We start from the raw sequence: 23086 nt of genomic DNA, 5'->3' as shown, positions 1-23086 counted from the left end.
TTTCCCAGCAATATTTCCCAAACAACGAAGGAGAAAAAGTCCCCAAAAGGTGCAGAGTGTTACAAAAGGGGGATAAGAAAGAAAACCGTTTATCAGTGTTACACCGGCCTGTGCATAACGGATCGCTTCACAGCGTAACACACATCTATGGAGAATTGTATTATTTACCCCATTATTATACCCTCTTATTATGCCCTGATGTTCTCCGCACAGATTACATATATCCTGATGTTCTCCGCACAGATTACATATATCCTGATGTTCTCCGCACAGATTACACATGCCCCCACATTATAAACAGAAATACCAGCAAAACTCAAACAAAACTACCAAGCAAAATCCATGCTCAAAATGGCGGTCTATTCCTTCTTAGCCCTACAGCGTGCCCAAACAGCAATTTATGGCCACAAGTAAGGCATTACCATACCCGGGAGAACCCGCTTAACAATTTATGGGGTTAGATTCTCCAGGGGCACAACATATTGTGCGATGAATAGGCAGATCAGTGGAAAAATTGCAATTTTCACTTTGCACAATCCACTGCGTATTCATTTCTGAAAAACACCTGTGGAGTCTAAATTCTCACTACACCCCTTGATAAATGCCTTTAGGGGTGTAGTTTCTAAAACGGGGTCACTTTTGTTTTGTACATCAGGGGTTTTGCAAATGCAACATGGCGTCCGCAAACCATTCCAGCAAATTCTACGCTCCAAAAGATAAGTACCGCTCCTTTTCTTCTGAATGCTACCATATACGTAAACAGCCTATTATAACCACATATGGGGTGTTACCGTACTCGGGAGAAATTACTTTACAAATGTTGGGGTGCTTTTTCTTCTCTATTCCTTGTAAAAATGAAAAATGTTGATCTAAAACTACATCTTGTTGGAAAAAAAAATTATTTTTCATTTTCATAGCTTAATTCTAATTAATTCAGCAAAAAACCTTTGGGATCAAAATTTTCACTATACCCCTATATGATTCCTCAGGGGGTGCAGTTTCCCAAATGGAGTCAATTTTGGGGTGTTTCCACTGTACTAGTACTACAGGGGCTCAGCAAATGTGACATGGCGCCCAGACACTATTCAAAATCCAAATGGTGCTAGTTCCATTCTGAGCCCTACCGTGTGTCCAAACAGATGTTTGTGACCACATGTGGGGTATTGTTTTACTCGGGAGAAGTTGCTTTACTAATTTTATGGTGCTTTTTCTCCTTCAGTCCTTGTGGAAATGAAAAAAAAAATACCTAAACCTACATTTTATTTGAAAAAATGTAGATTTTCATTTTTACGGCCTACTTCCAATAAGTTCTGTAAAACACCTGTGGGGTCAAACTGCTCACTGTACTCCTAGATAATTTCCTCATGGCGCTCTTTCCATTCTAAGCCCTGCTGTGTGTCCAAATAACTGTTTATTATCACATGTGGGGTATTGTTTTACTCGGGAGAAATTGCTCTACAAATATTGTGGTGCTTTTTCTACTTTAGTTCTTTTGGAAATGAAAAAAAATTAGCTAAACCTACATTTTATTTGAAAAAATGTAGATATTCATTTTCATGGCCTAGTTCCAAAAATTTTTGCAAAAAAACTGGCTGGTCAAAATGCTTGCTACATCCCTAGATAAATTCCTTGAGGGGTGTAGTTTCCCAAATGGGGTCACTTTTGGGGGGTTTCCACTGTTTTAGTTCCACTAGACCTGTTCAAAGCTGACATGGTGCCTAAAATATATTCTAATAAAAAGGAGACCCAAAATCCACCAGGTGCTCCTTTGCTTCTGAGGCCGGTGCTTCAGTCCAGTAGCACACTAGAGCCACATGTGGGATATTTCCTAAAACTGCAGAACCTGGGCAATAAATATTGAGTTGCATTTCTTGGGTAAAACATTCTGTGGTACAAAAAAAATGGATTCAAAATGAATTTCTGGAAAAAAATAATGAACTTTGTAAATTTCACCTCTACTTTGCCTTAATTCCTGTGCAATGTCTAAAGGGTTAAGAAACTTTCTAAATGCTGTTTTGAATACTTTGAGGGGTGCAGTTTTTAAAATGGGGTGACTTATTGGGGGTTTCTAATATCTAAGGACCTCAAATCCACTTCACAACTGAACTGGCCCCTGTAAAAATATCATTTTGAAATTTTCTTGAAAATGTGAGAAATTGCTGCTAAAGTTCTAAGCCTTGTAACGTCCTAGAAAAATAAAATGATGTTCAAAAAACGATGCCAATCTAAAGTAGACATATGGGGGATGTTAGTTAGCAGCATTTTTGTGTGGTATAACTGCCTGTCTTACAAGCAGATACATTTAAATTGAGAAAAATGCTAATTTTTGCAATTTTTCGCTAAATTTTGGTGTTTTTCACAATTAAATACTGAATGTATCGGGCAAATTTTGCCAGTAACATAAAGTCCAATGTGTCACGAGAAAACAATCTCAGAATCACTTGGATAGGTAAAAGCATTCCGGAGTTATTACCACATTAAGTGAAACATGTCAGATTTGAAAAATGAGGCTCTGTCAGGAAGGTCAAAAGCGGCCAAAGAGGGAAGGGTTTATACTGACCTATTGGGCCATATGAGGTAATAGAGGGGGGCCCCATACTCATAACTCCCTCTATAAGACTGGAGATACATTTATTATTTGTGGAGTGATGGCTCCAATGTAAACTACGAGTGACAGTTACAGTCCATAGAGTTACACTGAGTTACATGTACATGAATATTAATCAGAAAGACATGGACATAAAGAAAAGTTGTGCACAAGTTAAATGCATGTCAAGTGCAAGGTCTGTGTCTATATATATTCTCCACATACATATACTGTACAAATATGATTACTGCTCAATAGTCATTGTAATGCAGGAGAAATCAGTATCTGAACATCCCAGGGCAGATTGTCTGTAGCTGGGATCCAGCAGCTCTGGGGGTAAAACACACAATCCCTTGTTATGATTCCTGATGGAACAGCAGATCTGGGATATCTACTTCTCTTACATAACCTGAAGAAATAAACCTTTGTTCACACTATAAAATACAGGATTTATTTATTCCCAGTGTGAACAGGGACAAGCTTCGTAGAGACAAAATGTTTCTACAAAACATCATCTCGTGTTTAATAATATTGTGGAAATCTAAACATTTTAGAAACACTTGAGATTCTCCTCCTTCACTTACCAGATATTTTTTTCGGCCCGGGTCAGACTGGAACTCTTATCGAGTTTCAAACCTTTCTTCACTTTCCTCAACATTTTGTAATCACTTTGCTAATTAACGAGACGTGCAGCGCACAAGAACCAATCAGCAAGATTCTAAAGGCCCCGCCCTGGGAGAGCTGCCCTTATAGTAGTAGTGATGTCACAATGAGCATTGGTATGTAGTAGTGATGTCACAATGAGCATTGGTATGTAGAAGTGATGTCACAATGAGCACTGGTATGTAGTAGTGATGTCACAATGAGCATTGGTATGTGAGCAGCAGGTACATTGATGAAGAACATATCAGTGAATATTATATACAGAGCTGTGTAGATAGTTCTTCAGTGTCAGTAATCATGGATCTTTCCGGAAGCCAGAGGCGTAGCTAGGTTCACCAGCACCCGGGGCAAAGATTCCGTTTGGCGCCCCCCGCAACCTCTTTCCCGACATCTCCTTCCCCCTCGCCGTGTTTGTTTTCTCTACCAATCGACGTGTCATTTCTTTTTATGTAACTCGAGCATATAAACATTTGTACATTTCACAAGCAATATGGTTCTATACACAACACCAGAACCAAGCTCAGTACATATATACAGCCCCAGAAGCAAGCTCACTACATATATACAACACCAGCACAAATACAGCTCAATTTAGTGCAACCCCTGGTGTATAGGTGTGTACGGCGTACAACTACAGCTCCCAGCATGGCCCAAACAATGATAAGGATATGCTGGGAGATGCTGTTTCACAAAAAATAAATCCTATCATAATCATACCACCCATCATCTCTCTGCACATCATACAGTGACTACAATACTGATTAGAGGCAGAACAAACATTTACATTAAGTGACTCACCGGTGACGTCTCAGATTCTAGTTCTTCCTCTCCATCCGGTCCAGACCTCTATGATGACTTCTCCCGGTCACAGCCCATTTCTGCAGTTTGCCGCTCAGATGTCTTCAGCTTCTCACTTTACCTACATTTCTGCACCTATAAATAAATATAACGTTATCATTATACCACACACTACGCCCCTACATATAATAGCGCCATACACTGCACCTCTAATTATAATAGCACCATACACCGTGTCCCACACACACACTGTGCCCCCTGTAGATAGTGCCTGCCATAGGGCCCCTGTAGATAGTGCCCCCATATAGACCACCCCTGTATATAGTGTCCCACAAATAACTCCCCCTATAGTGCTCTACAGATAGCCCACCCCTGTATATAGCCCCCTGTAGATATAGCCCACCCCTGTATATAGAGCTCTACAGATAGCCCAACCATGTATGTAGCCCCCCTGTAGATATAGCCCACCCCTGTATATAGTGCTCCACATATAGTCCACCCCTGTATATAGTGTTTCACAGATAGCCCACCCCTGTATATAGCCCACCCTTGTACATATAGTCCACCCCTGTATATAGTGCTCCACTAGATAGTCCACCCCTGTATATAGTGTTCCACAGATAGCCCACCCCTGTATATGCTATATACAAGGGTGGGCTATCTGTGGAGCACTATATACAGGGGTGGACTATATGTACAAGGGGGCTATATACAGGGGTGGGCTTTCTGTGGAGCACTATAGGGGGAGCTATTTGTGGGATACTATATACAGGGGTGGGCTATATCCACAGGGGGACTATATACAGGGGTGGGCTATATCTACAGGGGGACTATATACAGGGGTGGGCTATATCTACAGGGGGACTATATCTACAGGGGGACTATATACAGGGTTGGGCTATCTACAGGGGGACCATATCTACAGGGGGACCATATCTACAGGGCTGGGCTATACACAGGGCTGGGCTATACACAGGGCTGGGATATACACAGGGCTGGGATATACATAGGGGGGCTATATCAACAGGGGTGGGCTATACACAGGGGGGCTATATCTACAGAGGGGCTATATCTACAGGGGGCTATATACAGGGGTGGGCTATATACAGGGGGAATATATCTACAGGGGGGGCTATATCTACAGGGCTGGGCTATATACAGGGTGACTATAACTACAGGGGGGCTATAAACAGGGGTGGGCTATCTATGGAGCACCATATACAGGGGTGGGCTATATCTACAGGTGTAGCTATAGCTCACCCCTGTATATGGTGCTCTATAGACAGCCCACTCCAGTATATAGCCCCCCTGTAGATATAGTTCCTCTGTATATAGCCCAGCCCTGTAGATATAGTTCCCCTGTAGATATAGTTCCCCTGTAGATAAAGCCCCCCCCCGTAGATAAAGGCCCCCCGTGTAGACAAAGTCCCCCCCCCCCCGTGTAGACAAAGTTCCCCCCTCCCCTCGCAGATACAGCCACACACTTTTATTACAATTTAAAAAAATAAAAAAATTCAAACTCACCTTATTCCCGCTCCCACGCCGTCCGGCAGCCATGGAGACCTGCTCTCTTCTGCGCAGGTCTTCAGGGAGTTGAACACAGCATCTAAGAAAGGCGCTGATTGGCTGGGCAGGATGACTTTCCCTGTCAGTCAGTCAGCGCCTTTCATCGACGGAAGCTTTACTGGTACAAAAGGTACCAGTTGCTTCATTCGTGGAAAGGCGCGGAAAGGCCGGGCACGGAACGTGCCCGGTCATTCATTGCTTCTAATTGTACCTGTGTCCTTGCGACACACGTACAATTATAGTGCAGGAGGAGGTGGCGCTGGCGCCCCCCTCTGAACTGCGCCCGGGGCACATTCCCCGCCTGCCCCCCCCTAGCTACGCCCCTGCGGAAGGTATTCTGTTATATGTTATGTGATTTTTTCAGTTTGTTTAGTATTTGGTTCTGTCACTTGATGTTTTTATTTCAGTCCAATCCATTTTTGGGAAAACACCTCATAGATTCCATCTATAGCCTAGATTCTAATAATTTCATAATATAAAGTGTACCCCCAATTATATGTAATAAATAACATTGTGCAGCACTTACTGATTACTGTAATATACTCTACTACTGTGTTTTGTCCTCTTGGACTGTTCCGCATGGACTTTTATATTACCCATACTGCACACCTCTCATGTAATACACAGAAGGAGACAGCAGGGCCGCACTGTTCATGAGATGAGCATCTGAATTCAATGGGAGAAGAAGGCTGCAATACCTGTGAATCGCCACTAAATGTGTCGAACATTCACAGTGAGCAAGAAGAAATGAAGGGGCTTACGAGCGCTGCAGCCTCTTCAAAATAGCTGATCGGCGGGGGTCCCAGGAGTCAGCCCCCGACCCATCAGCAATTGATGGCCTATGCTGAGGATAGGCCATCAATTTTTATTGGCTGGTAAAACCCCTTTAACTTTATTAACAACACACAGAGGAGACAGGGAGAAGAGCTGCTCCTCACAGACACTGACAGGCAAGATGAGATGTTGCTGTAGGTAGAAATACTTTATAACTTCTGCTCTTCAATAACCTATTATTCACCTGTTATATACCCGGACAGTATTACCTGAATGCCAGGGGTCACATGACTGCCGCCATCCTTAGTCTATTCAGTTATCCTATAAATTCATTTCTATGGACTAATCTGTGAGCAGTACCACTACAACTACACTGGTATAAAAAGGCATATGATCCAAATTTAAAATACATATATATCAGAAAGCTGTATAATTTCCTACTCTAGAAATAAATCGATAAAAAAATTGAATAAAAAGTAATGAAAAAGTCAAATTTACACCAAAATAGTACCAATAAAAACGACAGCCCTTCCTGCAAAAAATCCCTGACATAGCTTTGTCGACGTAAAAAATAAAAGTTATGCGTCTTAGAATAGGGAGACACAGGAATTTTTTTTTCTTTTTAAAAAGTGATTTGTGTAAAAGCTGCAATACAAAAACTAAATTTGGTATTGCCGTATTTGTATCAACCCGCAGAATAAAATTAACATGTAATTTATGGCGCACAGTGAATGCCAAAAATAATCACAATAAAAAACTATTCCAGAATTGCTTGTTTTGGTAATTTCCTCTTCTAAAAATGAAATAAAAAGTGATCAAATAGTCGTATATGTCCCATAATGGTACCAATAAAATCTACAGCTTGTCTCACAAAAAACAAGCCCGCGCACTGCTCCATCAACCGAAAAATAAAAAAGTTATGGCACTAGTAATGCGGCGATGAAAAAACATCCCGATCTGAAGACCAGAGGGGAACATTCCTTCAGTTTCAGGGCCCTAGTATTTAGGAACTAGGAAGGGAAGGGACATAGCACATCTGCTGGAAGCGAGGGCACCCGTGTTATACCAGGGCAACACTTTCCCAGTAAAATTTCCCAAACTACTGTAGTATATCTGGGGCAATAATGGGCTGCATATTGTTACAATGTTATATGACTTGACCCAGAGTGCTGGGTGTGGTCACTCAGCAGTGGCGGATTAAGTGTACCCTGTGCCTTGGGCTGTTGACACAACTTGGGCCCCCTTCTCTCCCCTCGCACGCAATTCGACCCCCCCCCAACCCGCTGACACAGTACCCGTCAGTGCCACTAACCTGACGGATACAGGTTTTAGCACTAGATACAGACGCTATTTATTCAGGATATAAAGCAGCTGTATCTCAAAAAGTAAAAATAATTTTTAATAAAAAGTATTTAGAAAGTTGCACCAAACACACTGTTTTATTAGAGAAACAAAAAAAAAGAATAAAAAAAAAGGTATCACCTCTCTTTAACCCCTTAATGACCAAGCTTGTTTGGACCTTAATGACCAAGCCAGATTTGTCAAATCTGGTATGTGTGACTTTATCAGAGAATAATTCTGCAATAGTTTTGCATATCCAAGGAATTCTGACATCGTTTTTTTGTCCCATGTTGTACTTTATTTTATTGGTAAAAGTAGACTGATACGATTTGTGTAAATTAATGAAAAAATATCTAAATTTATGACATTTTGTAAAAATTAACATTAACATTTTTCCCTATTTGGAACTGGCAATATGTCACATATGTGTACATACATACTGTACATTTTTTTAATTAAATATATATTTCCATCTCTTTACTCTATTCCAGCAGCAATTTTGAAAAAATAAAATACATTTTGAACAATTTAGAAGACTTACAAATTTAATAATCATTTCATACATTTTGAAGTACATTTTGTTTTCCTGCACCAGGTTTTCAGGGCCTCATAGGGGTCAGAATGATGGAAACCCCCACAAATGACCCCATTTTGAAAACTATACCTATTAAGGTATTTATCTAGAAGTGTAGTGAGTATTTTGACCCCACAGTTTTTTTGTAAGAACTCATGCAAAGCAGGTGAAAAAAAATAAAATTCCACTTTTTCCACAAACGTGTTATTGTAAAGACAGATTTCTTTGTAAAGCGAACATGAGAATAAAGAAACACACCCAAAAATCTATCACCCTGTTTCTCCTGTCTTCATAAATACCACCATTGTGGCCCTAATACGCGGCCTGAACACACGGCAGGGCCCAAAAGGAAGGGAGCACCTGGAGGCTTTCAGGATACATATTTTGCTTGAAAATGTTTTAGACCCCACCGCATATTTGGAGAGGCTTTGAGCTGCTAGACCGATAGAAACTCCCCATAAATTACCCCATTTAGAAAACTAGACCCCCTTTGATGCCACAAACATTTTGACCCCACAGTTTTTTGCTAAATTTAATGTAAAGCACGTGGAAAAAAATAAAATTCCACTTTTTACACAAATGTGTCATTGTAAAGACAGATTTCTTTGTAAAGCGAACATGAGAATGAAGAAACACACCCCAAAATCCATCAAGCTGTTTCTCCTGTTTTCAAAAGTACCCTCATTGTGGCCCTAAAACGCTGCCTGGACGCATGGCAGGGCCCAAAAGGAAGGGAGCACATGGAGGCTTTCAGGGCACAATTGAATAAATTATAGGCCCCATATCAAGCATTTAGAAGCAATGAGCTGCCTGAGCAAAAAAAAAAAACACCCAGAAATGACCCCATTTTAAAAACTAGACCCCCTAAAGGTATTCATCTAGTGGTGTAGTGAGCATGCAAAAGAGAAGTGAAGCTGTGTATTTATAACGGATGCATGTCGCTATAGACGTATTTGCCTGTACTTATGACTATGGCTTGCTAAAGAAGCAGTTGTCCCTCATCTGATGTCATTGTGGACAGAATTCTGTCCTAATATAAAATCAGTCAGAGAGGAAAAAATAAACTATACTGGAGTGACGGGCAATATTTAAAAAAAAATAATGGAGGAAAATGCATCCAACTATGTTGCAAACTCGAGTCTGTTCACTCAACACCTGCACGGCTGTCATGACAAGGTTTTTTTTTTTCAGTGACTGGTTGTACAACGTCTCTTTAGCTCCATCAATCCCTATATGACGAACGTGCCAACTGATTCTGCCCAGCAAGGTAGGAACTGTTATGTGCACAAAACAACCAACGGTTAAAGTATATATAAAGGGGCAGTGTCCAAAACCATCTATAGGAACAGTAAGGGTATGTTCACACAGGCGATTTTCAGCCGTTCTTCGAGCCGTAAACGCCCCGAAAAACGTCTAAACATGCGGGGGGCTGAACGCCTCCTAACATCTGCCCATTAATTTCAATGGGAAAAACGGCGTTCCGTTCCCACAGGGCGTTTTTAAAAACGGCCACGTAAAATAAAGCAACGTAAAAAGAAGTGCATGTCACTTCTTGAGCCGTTTTTGGAGCCGTTTTTCATTGACTCAATAGAAAAACAGCTCCAAGAACGGCCGTAAAAAACGCCGCAAAAAACGCAAGTTGCTTAAAAAACAGCTGAAAATCAGGAGCTGTTTTGGCTTGAAAACAGCTCCGTATTTTCAGACGTTTTTTTTAAGCGTGTGAATATACCCTAAAGGATCACTAATCCCCAAAATGATGTCAGTATTTCCAGAAGCATTGTCGGATGCAGGAGGTCCTGCGAAAACCCAAATGTAGTAAAGCCCATAGTGTATTGATTAGGAACAGCTCGATTATTAGTGATCCTCCAAATAAAAAAAAAAGATCATGCCCGTATCACCAATTAGAAATATTAATAAAAATAACAGCTTTGTTCAAAAGAAAAAAAATTATCTAAAATATGAAAGGGTTAAAATATTTTCTGAATAAATAAACTCTACTACCTCTCCCAAAAGAATTCCTCCCCACTTGGAAAGCCCACAAACTAAAATGAAAATATAAATTTAAATTTAGTTGAAATGGGCACATCGGGCAGTAGAATCGACTATCCCTCCTCCTTCCATGCTTACTGGAAATCCGGCACCTTTTTTTGGGGATATCTTTGCGTCTCGGTGGAAGGGACGGGGTGAAGAAAATGGCGCTCTGAAAGACTTTGCACATCGTCAGACTTGTAGGGTTATGCAGGGTCATTGGAGTAAAATAGGAGACGCTCAATAACCTCCTCCTGGAACTGGAGGAAGGTGAGCGTTCCTTGTGTTTTTTTATAAAGTACAAACCCATTATAGGTAGTGATCTGAATTAGGTAGATTGCTACCTTTTTGTACCAGGCCCTGGTCTTCCGCTTCACTAAATACAGTTGAAGCATCTGGTCCGACAGATCTACACCCCCATGAATTTATTGTACTCTGTCACACAGACAGGCCTACGCTTTTCCACGATGGCCCCCTCTCTCTAACAGCCACCGTGGTGCCTGGATGCATAGTGGACAACATATAGATGTCCTTCTTCTCATTCCACTTTACTACAAGTAACTGCTCGCTTACCAGTGTGAATGACGCCCCCCTTTCCACACGTCTGGACACCAATTGCTTTGGGAATCCCACTCTGTTTTTATGGACTGTTTAGCAGGCCCCTGTATTTGCAGCATGGAGGGATTTAAAAAGGGGGACACTGCTATAAAATTATTAGTGTAGACGTGGTACCCTTGGTGCAGGAATGGCACCATTAGGTCCCACACAATTTTGCCAGATGTGCCAATTGTCTATGGGCAGCCTGGGGGATTAATTTGGCGGTCTTTGCCTTCATAGATCAAGAAACCACAGGTGTAACCTGTTGTGCTCTAGCACACTTTATATAGTTTAACGCCATATTTTGCACTTTTGGAGGGGATGAACTGCCGGAATGAAAGACGGTCTTTGTAGCTAATCAGGGATTCATCCACCGATAAATTTTGATCTGGGGTGTAGAATTTGACGAAAGATTCTTGTAGGAGGGAAATTAAAGGCCTCAATTTATTAAGGCGACCGTAGCTTGGTTAATTTCTTTGGGGGACTTGGGAGGTATCTGTAAAATGCATGAAGCGCATTATAGATTCATATCGGTATCGGGACATAACTGCTGCAAATACAGGGGTAGTGTGGACAGCTCTTGATGCCCAGTAGGAGCGGATAGTTGTTTTTTGACCAACCCCATATTTAGATTAGGCCTAAAAAAAAATTAAGCTCAGGGACACTAGTAGGGGTCCATGATGAGTAGATGGATGTGGGTTTCTGTGCAATAAACTGTCTTGCATAGATATATGTCTATTGGACAATTAACTCCAGGACTTGGTCACTGACAAATATGTGGAAGAAGTTCAAAGGGGTATAATTAGCAACATCCACATTTATTCCTGGGATTGCTGACAGTTGCGGGACCTGGAGGTAAATTAAATTGCAGGATCCCAGAACATGGGAGGCCCTGCACCACTTGACCCTGCACCGGGGATTTGACAGCAACAATTGATTCTACCACCATAGGGCCTGGGGTCCAGAGGTAGAAGTATAACTTGAGCCGTCACTGTCTGAAAAAAGTTCCACCTCTGAAGCAGTCGGTGTGGCTGCCTGAACTGCCGGAGCATATCAAGGTGTACGCTTGCTCCACAGTAAACCTTCTCTGAGCCATTATTTAGGTAGAACTGTAACCATTAGGCTACTACGTTTTTTTACGTTTTATGTCTAAAAAACATTTTCTTTGTTTTTTGGTATTTTTTTTCAAACTAAGAAAAAAAAAAAAAGTTTATCACTAGGTAGATAAATAGATTCCTAAATCCAGCGCCAAAAAATATATGTAAAACTGGCTGATCACTTGTGCTCACACAGGGGATGAGGGGGCACAAATGGGGTGATCAGGGGGCACAGACATGAAAAGTTTGTGGTTTTTTTCACTTTACTTCATTTGTACAGCTCAGGATTTGGTTATAGTGTCTCTCTCTTCACTCACAGATCAACTACAGTGAGGGGAGAGGAAGACAGCCAATGTCCTTGTTGTATTTTCTAAACAGACTTACATAGATCACTGCAGGGACCACTCAGATTGATCCCTGGCTGTTACTATTTGCCATATGCTGCCACAGGCAGCATTGGCAATATGCAAACGGCGCATACCGTTATCAGGGACAGGGTGGTGGGCGGGCGAGGGTCTAATAGGTGCTGGCCCTTATTTTTACTATTTCTCTCTTTTCTCACAGAATATATTCTTAATATAAAACTTTTGACATGTCATAGTGATATGTCAGACTTTTTAATCGGTGGGGGGTCTGAGCACTGAGACCCCCACCGATCGCTAAAGTGAAGCGGCAAAAGCACTCGATTGAATGCTAAGCCGCTTCGTTTCTGATCGTCATTCCTCGGAGTGGTACACCACTTGCTCGGCTTTTCAAGAAGAGCAGATCAGAAACTAAGCGGCACAGCGGTCCTTCTGCCACTTTGTTATAGCGATCCATGGGGGTCTCAGTGCTCGGACCCCCACCGTTCAAAACTTCTGACATTTCACTATGACATGTCAGAAGTTTTTTAGTAGTTTAGTTACACTTTAACCCCTTCCCGCCGGATCACGTATATTAACGTCATTAAAACCGGTGTCTTACTGCATTTTGACGTTACTGTACATCATGGAGATGAAGCTGGCTCAGGAGCTGAGCCAGCAACATCACCGCCGGGTGACAGCTGTATGTTACAGCTGGCACCCTGAGGTATCGGCCAGGACCGGAGCTGGCCTCCGATCCGACCGATTAACCCCTCACATGCTGCGTTCAATAGAGATCGCAGCATGTGAGGAGTTTATAGCCACCGACACCCCAGCAACGTGATCGCTGGGTTGCCGGTGGCTGCAAAGGCGATCGGAGGGCTAATGCTTACCTCCCGATCAGCCTGTAACGGAATCCTCCTATGCCTCGTCGTCGGCGGGGCCCAGGAGGCTTCCGGTACCATCGGCAAGATGGCGCCGCCTTAGCTTCCGGCTCAGAAGCGGAGCTGGCGTCATCAGCAGTGGGTGTCCACTGTATGTTACAGCGGACACCCCGATCTATCACCAGGAACCGGAGCTAGCTCCGATTCCTGGCATTAACCCCTTCGATGCAGCGATCCATTGTGATCGCTGCATCCTAGAGGTTTGTAGAAAATCGGCAGCCTTGCCATGCGATGGCAAGGCTGGCGACTGTTACTATGGCAACAGGAGCCCTAACAATGGGCTCCTGTCTGCCATTACGTAAGCTGATTAGGCCCCGCCCAGAGGCGGAGCCTGATCGGCTTGCTGTCAGTGAACAACTGACAGTTCCAATACATTGCACTACATAGGTAGTGCAATGTATTAGAACATCAAACAAACAGTTGGACATTCAAGTCCCCTAGTGGGACTAAAGAAAAGTGTAAAAAAAAAGTGTAAAAAAGTAAAAATAAAAGTTGTAAAACATACAATAAAAGTTTAAAATAATAACACAAAACACAATCGCCCTTTTTCACTTATCAAGTCATTTATTATAGAAAAAAATAATAAAGCCATACATATTTGGTATCGCTGCGACCGTAACGACCTGAACTATAAAAATATTATGTTATTTATCCAGCGCAGTGAACGCCGTAAAAAAAAAACCTCAAGAACACTGCCATAATTACTGGTCACTGTCTTCCAAAAATTGAAATAAAAAGTGATCAAAAAGTCGCATGTATCCAAAAATGGTACCGATAAAATCTATACCTCGTCTCGCAAAAAACAGCTGCATCGACGAAAAAATGTAAAAGTTATGGCTCTCACAACTTGGCGACAGAAAAAATACATTCTCTTTCCAAAAGTAATTTTATTGTGCAAAAAGTTATAAAAAAAGTTCTATAAATTTGGTATCGACGGAATCGTACTGACCCGCAGAATGAAGGTAACATGTAGTTTATAACGCATGTTGAACGCTGTATAAAAAAAAAAACAACTAAAAAACTATGGCAGAATTTCTTTTTTTTTTGTCACCTTGCTTCCCAAAAAAAGGATAACAAGTGATCAAAAAGTTGATTGTACCCCAATATGTACCAATAAAAGCTACAGCTCGTCCCGTAAAAAAAGAGCCCTCATACCACTACGTCTATGAAAAAATAAAATAAGTTAAGGCTCCAATGATTCAGGAAAGAAAATTATCCAGTTGTGCCGGCCCGAGGGGAACATTTCTTCTGTTTCAAAAGGCGATGTATCAAGGCACTAAAATTAGGGAACCAGGAAGGGGAGGGTCCAAACATATCTGCTGGAAGCGACGGTGCCCGTATTATACCAGGACAACACTTTCCCGGCAAAATTCCCCAAACTGCAAAGGTGCGGAGTGTGGACCAAAAGGGGCATAAGGAAGGACATTTATCAGTGCGACACCGGCCTGTGCAGAAAGGATCGATCACAGCGTAATACACATCTATGGATCATTTTATTATTTTTTTTACCTTATTATTATACCACCTGACTATGCCCCTAATGTACTCTGCCCAGCTCAGATGTGCCCCACATTATAAACGGAAACAACAGTGATACTCCAAACAAAACTATTACCAAGCAAATTCCACGCTCCAAAACCCAAATGGCGCTCCCACCCATCTGAGCCCTACAGTGTGCCCAAACAGCAGTTTACTTCCACATATATGGCATCACCATACCCGGGAGAACCCTTTTAACAATTTTTGGGTGTGTGTCCCCAGTGGCACAAGCTGGGCACGACATATTTGACACTGAATTGGCATATCTAGGGAAAAATTTAAATTTGTACCTTCCGCAGCGCGATCGTTTATGGAAAAGACACGTGGGGTGAAAATGCTCACTACACCTCTTAATAAATGCCTTGAGGGGTGCAGTTTCCAAAATGGGGTCACTTCTCAGGGGTTTCTTTTATTATTTCACATCAAAGCCTCTGCAGTTGTGAACCAATACTTTATATGTCGCCAAATTAGGCCTCAATTTTACATGGTACTCTTTCACTCCTGAGCCCTGTCGAATGTCCAGGCAAAAGATTAGGGCCACATGTAGGGTGATTCTAAAACAGGGAAACACCGCATAATAATTGAGAGCTGTCTTGTTATGGTGGCACAAGCTGGGCACCACATATTGGCGTATCTAAGGAAAAATTACCATTTTCATTCTCCCACATCGTGTGCACACGAATTTCTGCAAAACACCTGTGGGGTTAACATGCTCACTACACCCCTAGGTGAATACCTTGAGGGTGTTGTTTCCAAAATGGGGTCACTTCTGGGGGGGATACACTGTTTTGGTCCCACAGGGACTTTGCAAATGCAACATAGCGCCCAGAAACCAAACCAAATGCAGCAAAATCTCTACACCAAAAGCAACTGGCGCTCCTTCCCTTCTGAGCCCTGCCGTGTGCCCAAACAGCATTTTATGACCACGTGTGGGGTATTGCCGTACTCCAGAGACGTTGCTTTACAAACGTTGGGGTTCTTTTTTTCCTTTATTTGTTGAGAAAATTAAAAATTTGGAGCTAAAGCTACGTCTTATTGAAGAAAAAGGATTTTTTTTGTTTTCACTGCCCAATTCTAATAAAATCTATGAAACACCTATGGGGGCAAAATGCTCACTACACCCCTAGATGGATTCCTCAAGGGGTGTAGTTTTCTCAATGGAGTCACTTTTTTGGCGTTTTCACTGTTTTGGTACCTCAGGGGCTTTGCAAATGCAACATGGCCTGCGCAAACCATTCCTGCTAAATTTGAGCTCCAAAAGCCAAATAGCGCTCTTTCCCTTCTAAGCTCCGCTGTGTGTCCAAACATCCGTTTATAACCACATGTGGGGTATTGTTTTACTCGGGAGAAATTGCTTTACAAATGTTGTGGTGCTTTTTCTCCTTTAGTCCTCGTGGAAATTAGAAAAAATTAGCTAAACCTACATTATCTTTGAAAGAATGAAGATTTTTATTTTCACGGCCTACTTCCAATAATTTCTGCAAAAAACCTGCGGGGTCAAAATGCTCACTATACCCCTAGATAATTTCCTCAAGGGGTGTAGTTTCCCAAATGGGGTCACTTTTGGTGGATTTCCACTGTTTTGGCACCGAAAGAGCCCTTGAAACCTGACATGGTGCCTAAAATATTTTCTAATAAAAAGGAGGCCCCAAAATCCACTGGGTGCTCCTTTGCTTCTGAGGCCTGTGTTTCAGTCCATTACCGCACTAGGGCCACATGTGGGATATTTCTAAAAATTGCAGAATCTGGGCAATAAATATTGAGTTGCGTTTCTCTGGTAAAAACTTCTGTGTTACAAAAAAAAAATAGATTAAAAATGAATTTCTGCAAAAAAAAATGAAATTTGAAAATTTGCTCTTGCTACCGCCCAGCCTCTTCCTGACTTCATGGAAGTCACCCTCTGTAACTTTCCATAATTCTCATAGTAGTGAATGGCAGTTACGGAAGCAGCGTAGCATGCGAGCTACGCTGCTTCCGTAACTACCATTCGGTTCTATGGGACTTACGGAAACAGTGTAACTCAGCAAACTATGCTTTTTTTTGTAACTCCCGACATTGAAGTCAGGAAATGTCCGGGAGGCAGCGAGAAAGAGGTAGAACATGGTTTAGGGGGCCCCGTTCTTAAGATAGGTGCGGGTCCCAGAGGTGGGACCTCTTTGGCCACTTTTGACCTTCCTGACAGAGCCCCATTTTTCAAATCTGACATGTTTGACTTTATGTGGTAATAACTTCGGAATGCTTTTACATATCCAAGGGATTCTGAGACTGTTTTGTCATGACACATTGGACTTTATATTACTGGCAAAATTTGCTCCATACATTCAGTATTTAATTGTGAAAAACACCAAAATTTAGCGAAAAATTGCAAAAATGAGCATTTTTCTAAATTTAAATGTATCTGCTTGTACGACAGGCAGTTATACCACACAAAATAGTTGCTAATTAACATTCCCCATATGTCTACTTTAGATTGGCATTGTTCTTCTGAACATCCTTTTACTTTTCTAGGACGTTACAAGGTTAGAACTTTAGCAGCAATTTCTCACATTTTCAAGAAAATTTAAAAAGGCTATTTATACAGGGGCCAGTTCAGATGTGAAGTGGGTTTGAGTCCCTCATATATTAGAAACCTTCAATAAGTCATCCTATTTTAAAAACTTCACCCCTCAAAGTATTCGAAATAGCATTTAGAAAGTTTCTTAACCCTTTAGACGTTTCACAGGAATTAAAGCAAAATAGAGGTGACATTTACAAATTTCATGTTTTTTTTCAGAAAGTATTACCAGAAAAATGCAACTCAATATTTATTGCCCAGGTTCTGCAGAGTTAGAAAATATCCCACATGTGGCCCTAGCGTGGATTCTTTGGGCCTTCTTTTTGTTAGAATATATTTTAGGCACCATGTTTGAAGGGCACCACTAAAAGTGACCCCATTTGGGAAACTACATCCACCAAAGAAATTATCTAGGGGTATAGTGGGCATTTTGACCCCACAGGTTTATTGCAGAAATTATTGGAAGTAGGTGATGAAAATGAAAATCTACATTTTTTCAAAGAAAATGTAGGTTTAGCTAATTTTTTCTCATTTACACAAGGACTAAAGGAGAAAAGGCACTGCAAAATTTGTAAAGCAATTTCTCCAGAATAAAACAATGTGGTTGAAAATGGCTGTTTGGACACGGCAGGGCTTAGAAGGGAAAGAGCGCCATTTGGCTTTTGGAGCTCAAATTTAGCAGGAATGATTTGCAGAGGCCATGTCACATTTGCAAAGCCCCTGAGGGACCAAAACAGTGAAAACACCCAAAAACTAACTCTATTTAGGAAACTACACCCCTTGAGGAATTCATCTACGGGTGTAGTGAGCATTTTGACCCCACAAGTTTTTCATAGAATTTATTAGAATTGGGCAGTGAAAATAAAAAGACGTAGATTTAGCTCAAAATTTTTCATTTTCTCAACAAATAAAGGAAAAAAAGAACCCCAACATTTCTAAAGCAATTTCTTCCGAGTATGGCAATACCCCATTTGTGGTCATAAACTGCTCTTTGGGCACACAGTAGGGCTCACAAGGGAAGGAGCGGCATTTGGATTTTGAAATGCAGATTTTGCTGGATTGGTTTCTGGTCGCTATGTCGCATTTGCAAAGCCCCTGTGGGTCCAAAACAGTGGAAACCCCCCCAGAAGTGATCCCATTTTGGCAACTACACCTCTCAAGGTATTCAGCTAGTGGTGAAGTGAGCATGTTAACCCTGCCGGTGTTTTGCAAAAATTAGTGTGCACTCGATGTTTCAGAGTGAAAATGGGATTTTTTTCTATAGATATGCCAATATGTGGTGCCCAGCTTGTGCCACTATAACAAGACAGCTCTCTAATTAACCCCTTCCCGACATTTGACGTATCCATACGCCAAAGTTGGGTAGGGGAAGTATGGAACGAGTTCACAGAGTGAACCCGCTCCATACGATGCCAGTGTTTGCTGTATGTTACAGAGTAAAGAGCGGCATCTCGCTCGAGTCCGATCCCGCTCGTTTATCTCGTTAAATGCTGCGGTCAATAGCAACCGCAGCATTTAACTCATTAGAAAGAGGGGGGCGACCCCCTCTAACAGCTCATTGCGCCCCCCGCAACGCAATCGCGCGGGGGTGGGGCGATGGTTTCTATGGCTGCCTGGGGGCCTAATGAAGGCCCCCAGGTCCGCCGTCTTTGTGCATCTATTGAGCCCTCACATAAGTACTTACATTAGTATTGCAGTATATTGTGCAAGCGATCTGACGATCGCTGGTTGAAGTCACCTAGGGGGACTAATAAAAAAAAGTAAAAATGAGTTAAACAAAGTTTTTTTTTTTATGTAAAAAAAAAAGAAAAAAATTAAAAGTGCAAAAAAAAAACATTTCCCCATTTTCCCCCTAGACAGAGGCGTAGCTAGTTTCTCCTGCACCCGGGGCAAAGATTCACCTTGGCGCCCCCCCCCCCCCAAACTCTTTCCCGACATCTCCTTCCCACTCACAATGTTTGCTTAATCAACCAATCAATGAGGTGTAACTTTTTTTTCACTTTTATTTTAATGTAACTGGAGCATAAAGCCATTTGTACATTTTACAAGCAGTATAGTTCTATGTGCGGTCCTTGTTTTGCGGATCCGTGATATGAAGCCGTATAAATGGCAACGGTTGTGTGCTTGAGGCCTTGGGCCTCATGCCCACTTCAGTTTTTTTCATCAGGGTGCTATCCGTTGTTTGAACTGATAGCACCCTGACAAATTTATTTCAATAGGTCCATGCACACTTCCATTGTTTTAACTCAATCGTGCCGCCGTTCCCTCAAAAATAGGGCAGGTCCTACTCCTGCCCGTTTTTGACGGAACAGTCTCTGCATTTGCATTGATTTGGTCCGTGAAACAACGGACTGTACACGGAAGCCATCCGTGTGAGGTCCGTGATTCACGGAAACCGTCATTAGCGGCAGTACAACGGCCGACGGAAGTGTGCATGAGGCCATACAGTCAAATCCTTCCTCCCCACTAAAACAGATTATACAGAATCCCCTCACCCAACTTATTTATATGCATACTCACACACCTCCGACACAAAAACGATTTATAAACACACTCACACACCTCCACACACACCTCCACACACACACACACCTCCACACAAACGCACACACACACACACACACACCTACACACACACACACACACACACCTCCACACACACAAACCTCCACACACACACTTCCACACACACACCTCCACACACACACCTCCACACACACACACACACGCACACACCTCCACACACACACACACACACACACACCTCCACACACACACACACACACACACACACACACACACACACACACACACACACACCTCCACACACACCTCCACACACACTTCCACACACACCTCTATACACACACACACACATACACCTCCACACACACACACAAACACACACCCCCAAACACCTCCAAACACCTCCACACACACACCTCCACACACACACAGACACACACCTCCACACACACACACACACACACCTCCACAAACACACAACTCCACACACCTCCACACACCTCCACTCACACACACACACCTCCACACCTCCACACACACACACACACACACACACACACCTCCACACACCTCCACACACACACACACACACACACACACACACAACTCCATACACACACACTTCCACACACACACACCTCCACAGACACACACACACACACACACACGCACACACACACACACACACACACACACACACAAACACACCTCCACACACCTTTACACACCTCCACACACAGCTCCACACACACCTCCATACACACACACCTCCACACATACCTCCACACACACACACACACACACCTCCACACACAAACACCTCTACACACACACACACACACACACACACACCTCCACAAACACACAACTCCACATACACACACACACACACCTCCACTCACACACACCTCTGCACACAAACACCTCCACACACTAACACCTACACACACACACACACCTCCACACACACCTCCACACACACTTCCACACACACCTCTATACACACACACACACACACATACACTTCCACACACACACACAAACACACACCCCCAAACACCTCCAAACACCTCCACACACACACCTCCACACACACACAGACACACACCTCCACACACACACACACACACACACACCTCCACAAACACACAACTCCACACACCTCCACACACCTCCACTCACACACACACACCTCCACACCTCCACACACACACACACACACACACACACACACACACACCTCCACACACCTCCACACACACACACACACACACACACACACACACACAACTCCATACACACACACTTCCACACACACACACCTCCACAGACACACACACACACACACACACACGCACACACACACACACACACACACACAAACACACCTCCACACACCTTTACACACCTCCACACACAGCTCCACACACACCTCCATACACACACACCTCCACACATACCTCCACACACACACACACACACACCTCCACACACAAACACCTCTACACACACACACACACACACACACACACCTCCACAAACACACAACTCCACATACACACACACACACACCTCCACTCACACACACCTCTGCACACAAACACCTCCACACACTAACACCTACACACACACACACACACACACCTCCACACACTTCCACACACACCTCCACAAACACATACACATACCTCCATACACACACATACACACACCTCCATACACACACTTCCACACACCTCCACACACACACCTCAACACACACACACACACACACGCGCGCGCGCGCGCGTGCGCGACACACACACCTCCACACACACACACACACTCACCTCCACACACACCTCGACACGCACAAACACACCTCCACAGACACACACACACACCTCCACCACAGATACACCTCCACCCACACACACACACACACACACAACTCCACACACACACTTCCACACACACACCTCCACACACAAACACACATGCACACCTCCACACACCTCCACACACCTCCACACACCTCCACACACACACACACACACACACACACACACACACCTCCACAAGCACACAACTCCACACACACACCTCCCCACAAACACACACCTTCACTCACACACACACCTCCACACACACACACACACACACCTCCACACGCACACGCACACACACACATACACACACGCGCGCGACACACACACCTCCACACACACACACAATTATACACACCTCCACACACACACACACACACACACAGACACACGCACGCACACACCTCCACACACACACACACCTCCCCACACATACCTACACACACACATACGCACACACACACACGCACACCTCCACACACACACCTACACACAGACATACACACACACACACACCTCCACACACACACACACACACACACACACACACACACACACACACACACACCTCTACTCACACCTCCACACACACCTCCACACACACCTCCCCCTACTTGCACATACACAGCTGTACTTATCAGTTCGGAGCTCCGTAGTGGGATCTTCATGTTATGAGGGGTCACACGTTGCAGGCAGGAGAATAGCTGTGGATAAGACTGCTCCTCCCCATCCCTCTCTTCCTCCATCCTCCCTGCTTGTCTGTCTGCTAGCTGGAGCTGAACACTTCAATGGTGTTCTCCTCACAGGCAGAGTGTATGGCCGGCTGCATTATATGACGTCACATGTGACGTATAATGCAGCTGCCCGGAGCACACACACACACGCTCTGCCTGTGCAGGAGAACATCGTGCATACATTACACAGCTCCCACTCCTGTCCCATGTGCTGCCCATGGCACTAAATGTCTATGGGGGTATCGGCCCGGAGGGCACATGCCTCCACTCCCCTGGTCGGCGCCCCCCCTTCCTTCCGTTGTAGTTGCATCTGGGGCACATGCCCCGCCTGCCCCCCCTAGCTACGCCCTTGCCCTAGAGCATAGTAAAAAAAAAAAAAAACTTAATTGGTATCGCCGCGTCCGTAAAAGTCTGAACTATTACAATATATCATTATTTAACCCGCACGGTGAACGCCAGAGCCTCTATTTTTTTGGTCAACTAATCTCCCACAAAAAAATGAAATAAAACGTGATCAAAACGTTGCATGTACACCAAAATGGTATTATTAAAAACTAC

At 43.3% G+C, this 23086-nt stretch overlaps 1 protein-coding gene across 2 annotated transcripts in view; it reads right to left on the bottom strand.

Annotated features, from left to right (window-relative positions):
* Window positions 1–22646, bottom strand: part of LOC142652382 (uncharacterized) — a 32923-nt gene extending 10277 nt beyond the window's left edge. The window contains exon 1 of one of the 2 annotated variants that reach the window (XM_075828015.1): window positions 22419–22646. In XM_075828015.1, coding sequence (XP_075684130.1) covers window positions 22419–22540 — 122 coding nt within the window. In that variant the 5' untranslated portion in view covers window positions 22541–22646. Of the gene's footprint in view, window positions 1–3171; window positions 3287–22418 lie in introns of those variants that run through there. The other variant, XM_075828016.1, reaches the window with a different exon arrangement.
* Between the last annotated feature and the right edge of the window lie 440 nt (window positions 22647–23086).

This window comes from Rhinoderma darwinii, chromosome 5 (genome assembly GCF_050947455.1).
Source record: "Rhinoderma darwinii isolate aRhiDar2 chromosome 5, aRhiDar2.hap1, whole genome shotgun sequence".
Classification (NCBI taxonomy): domain Eukaryota; kingdom Metazoa; phylum Chordata; class Amphibia; order Anura; family Rhinodermatidae; genus Rhinoderma; species Rhinoderma darwinii.
The sequence above is the reverse complement of the archived record's forward strand: the minus strand, read 5'-3'. Positions and strand labels throughout refer to the sequence as shown.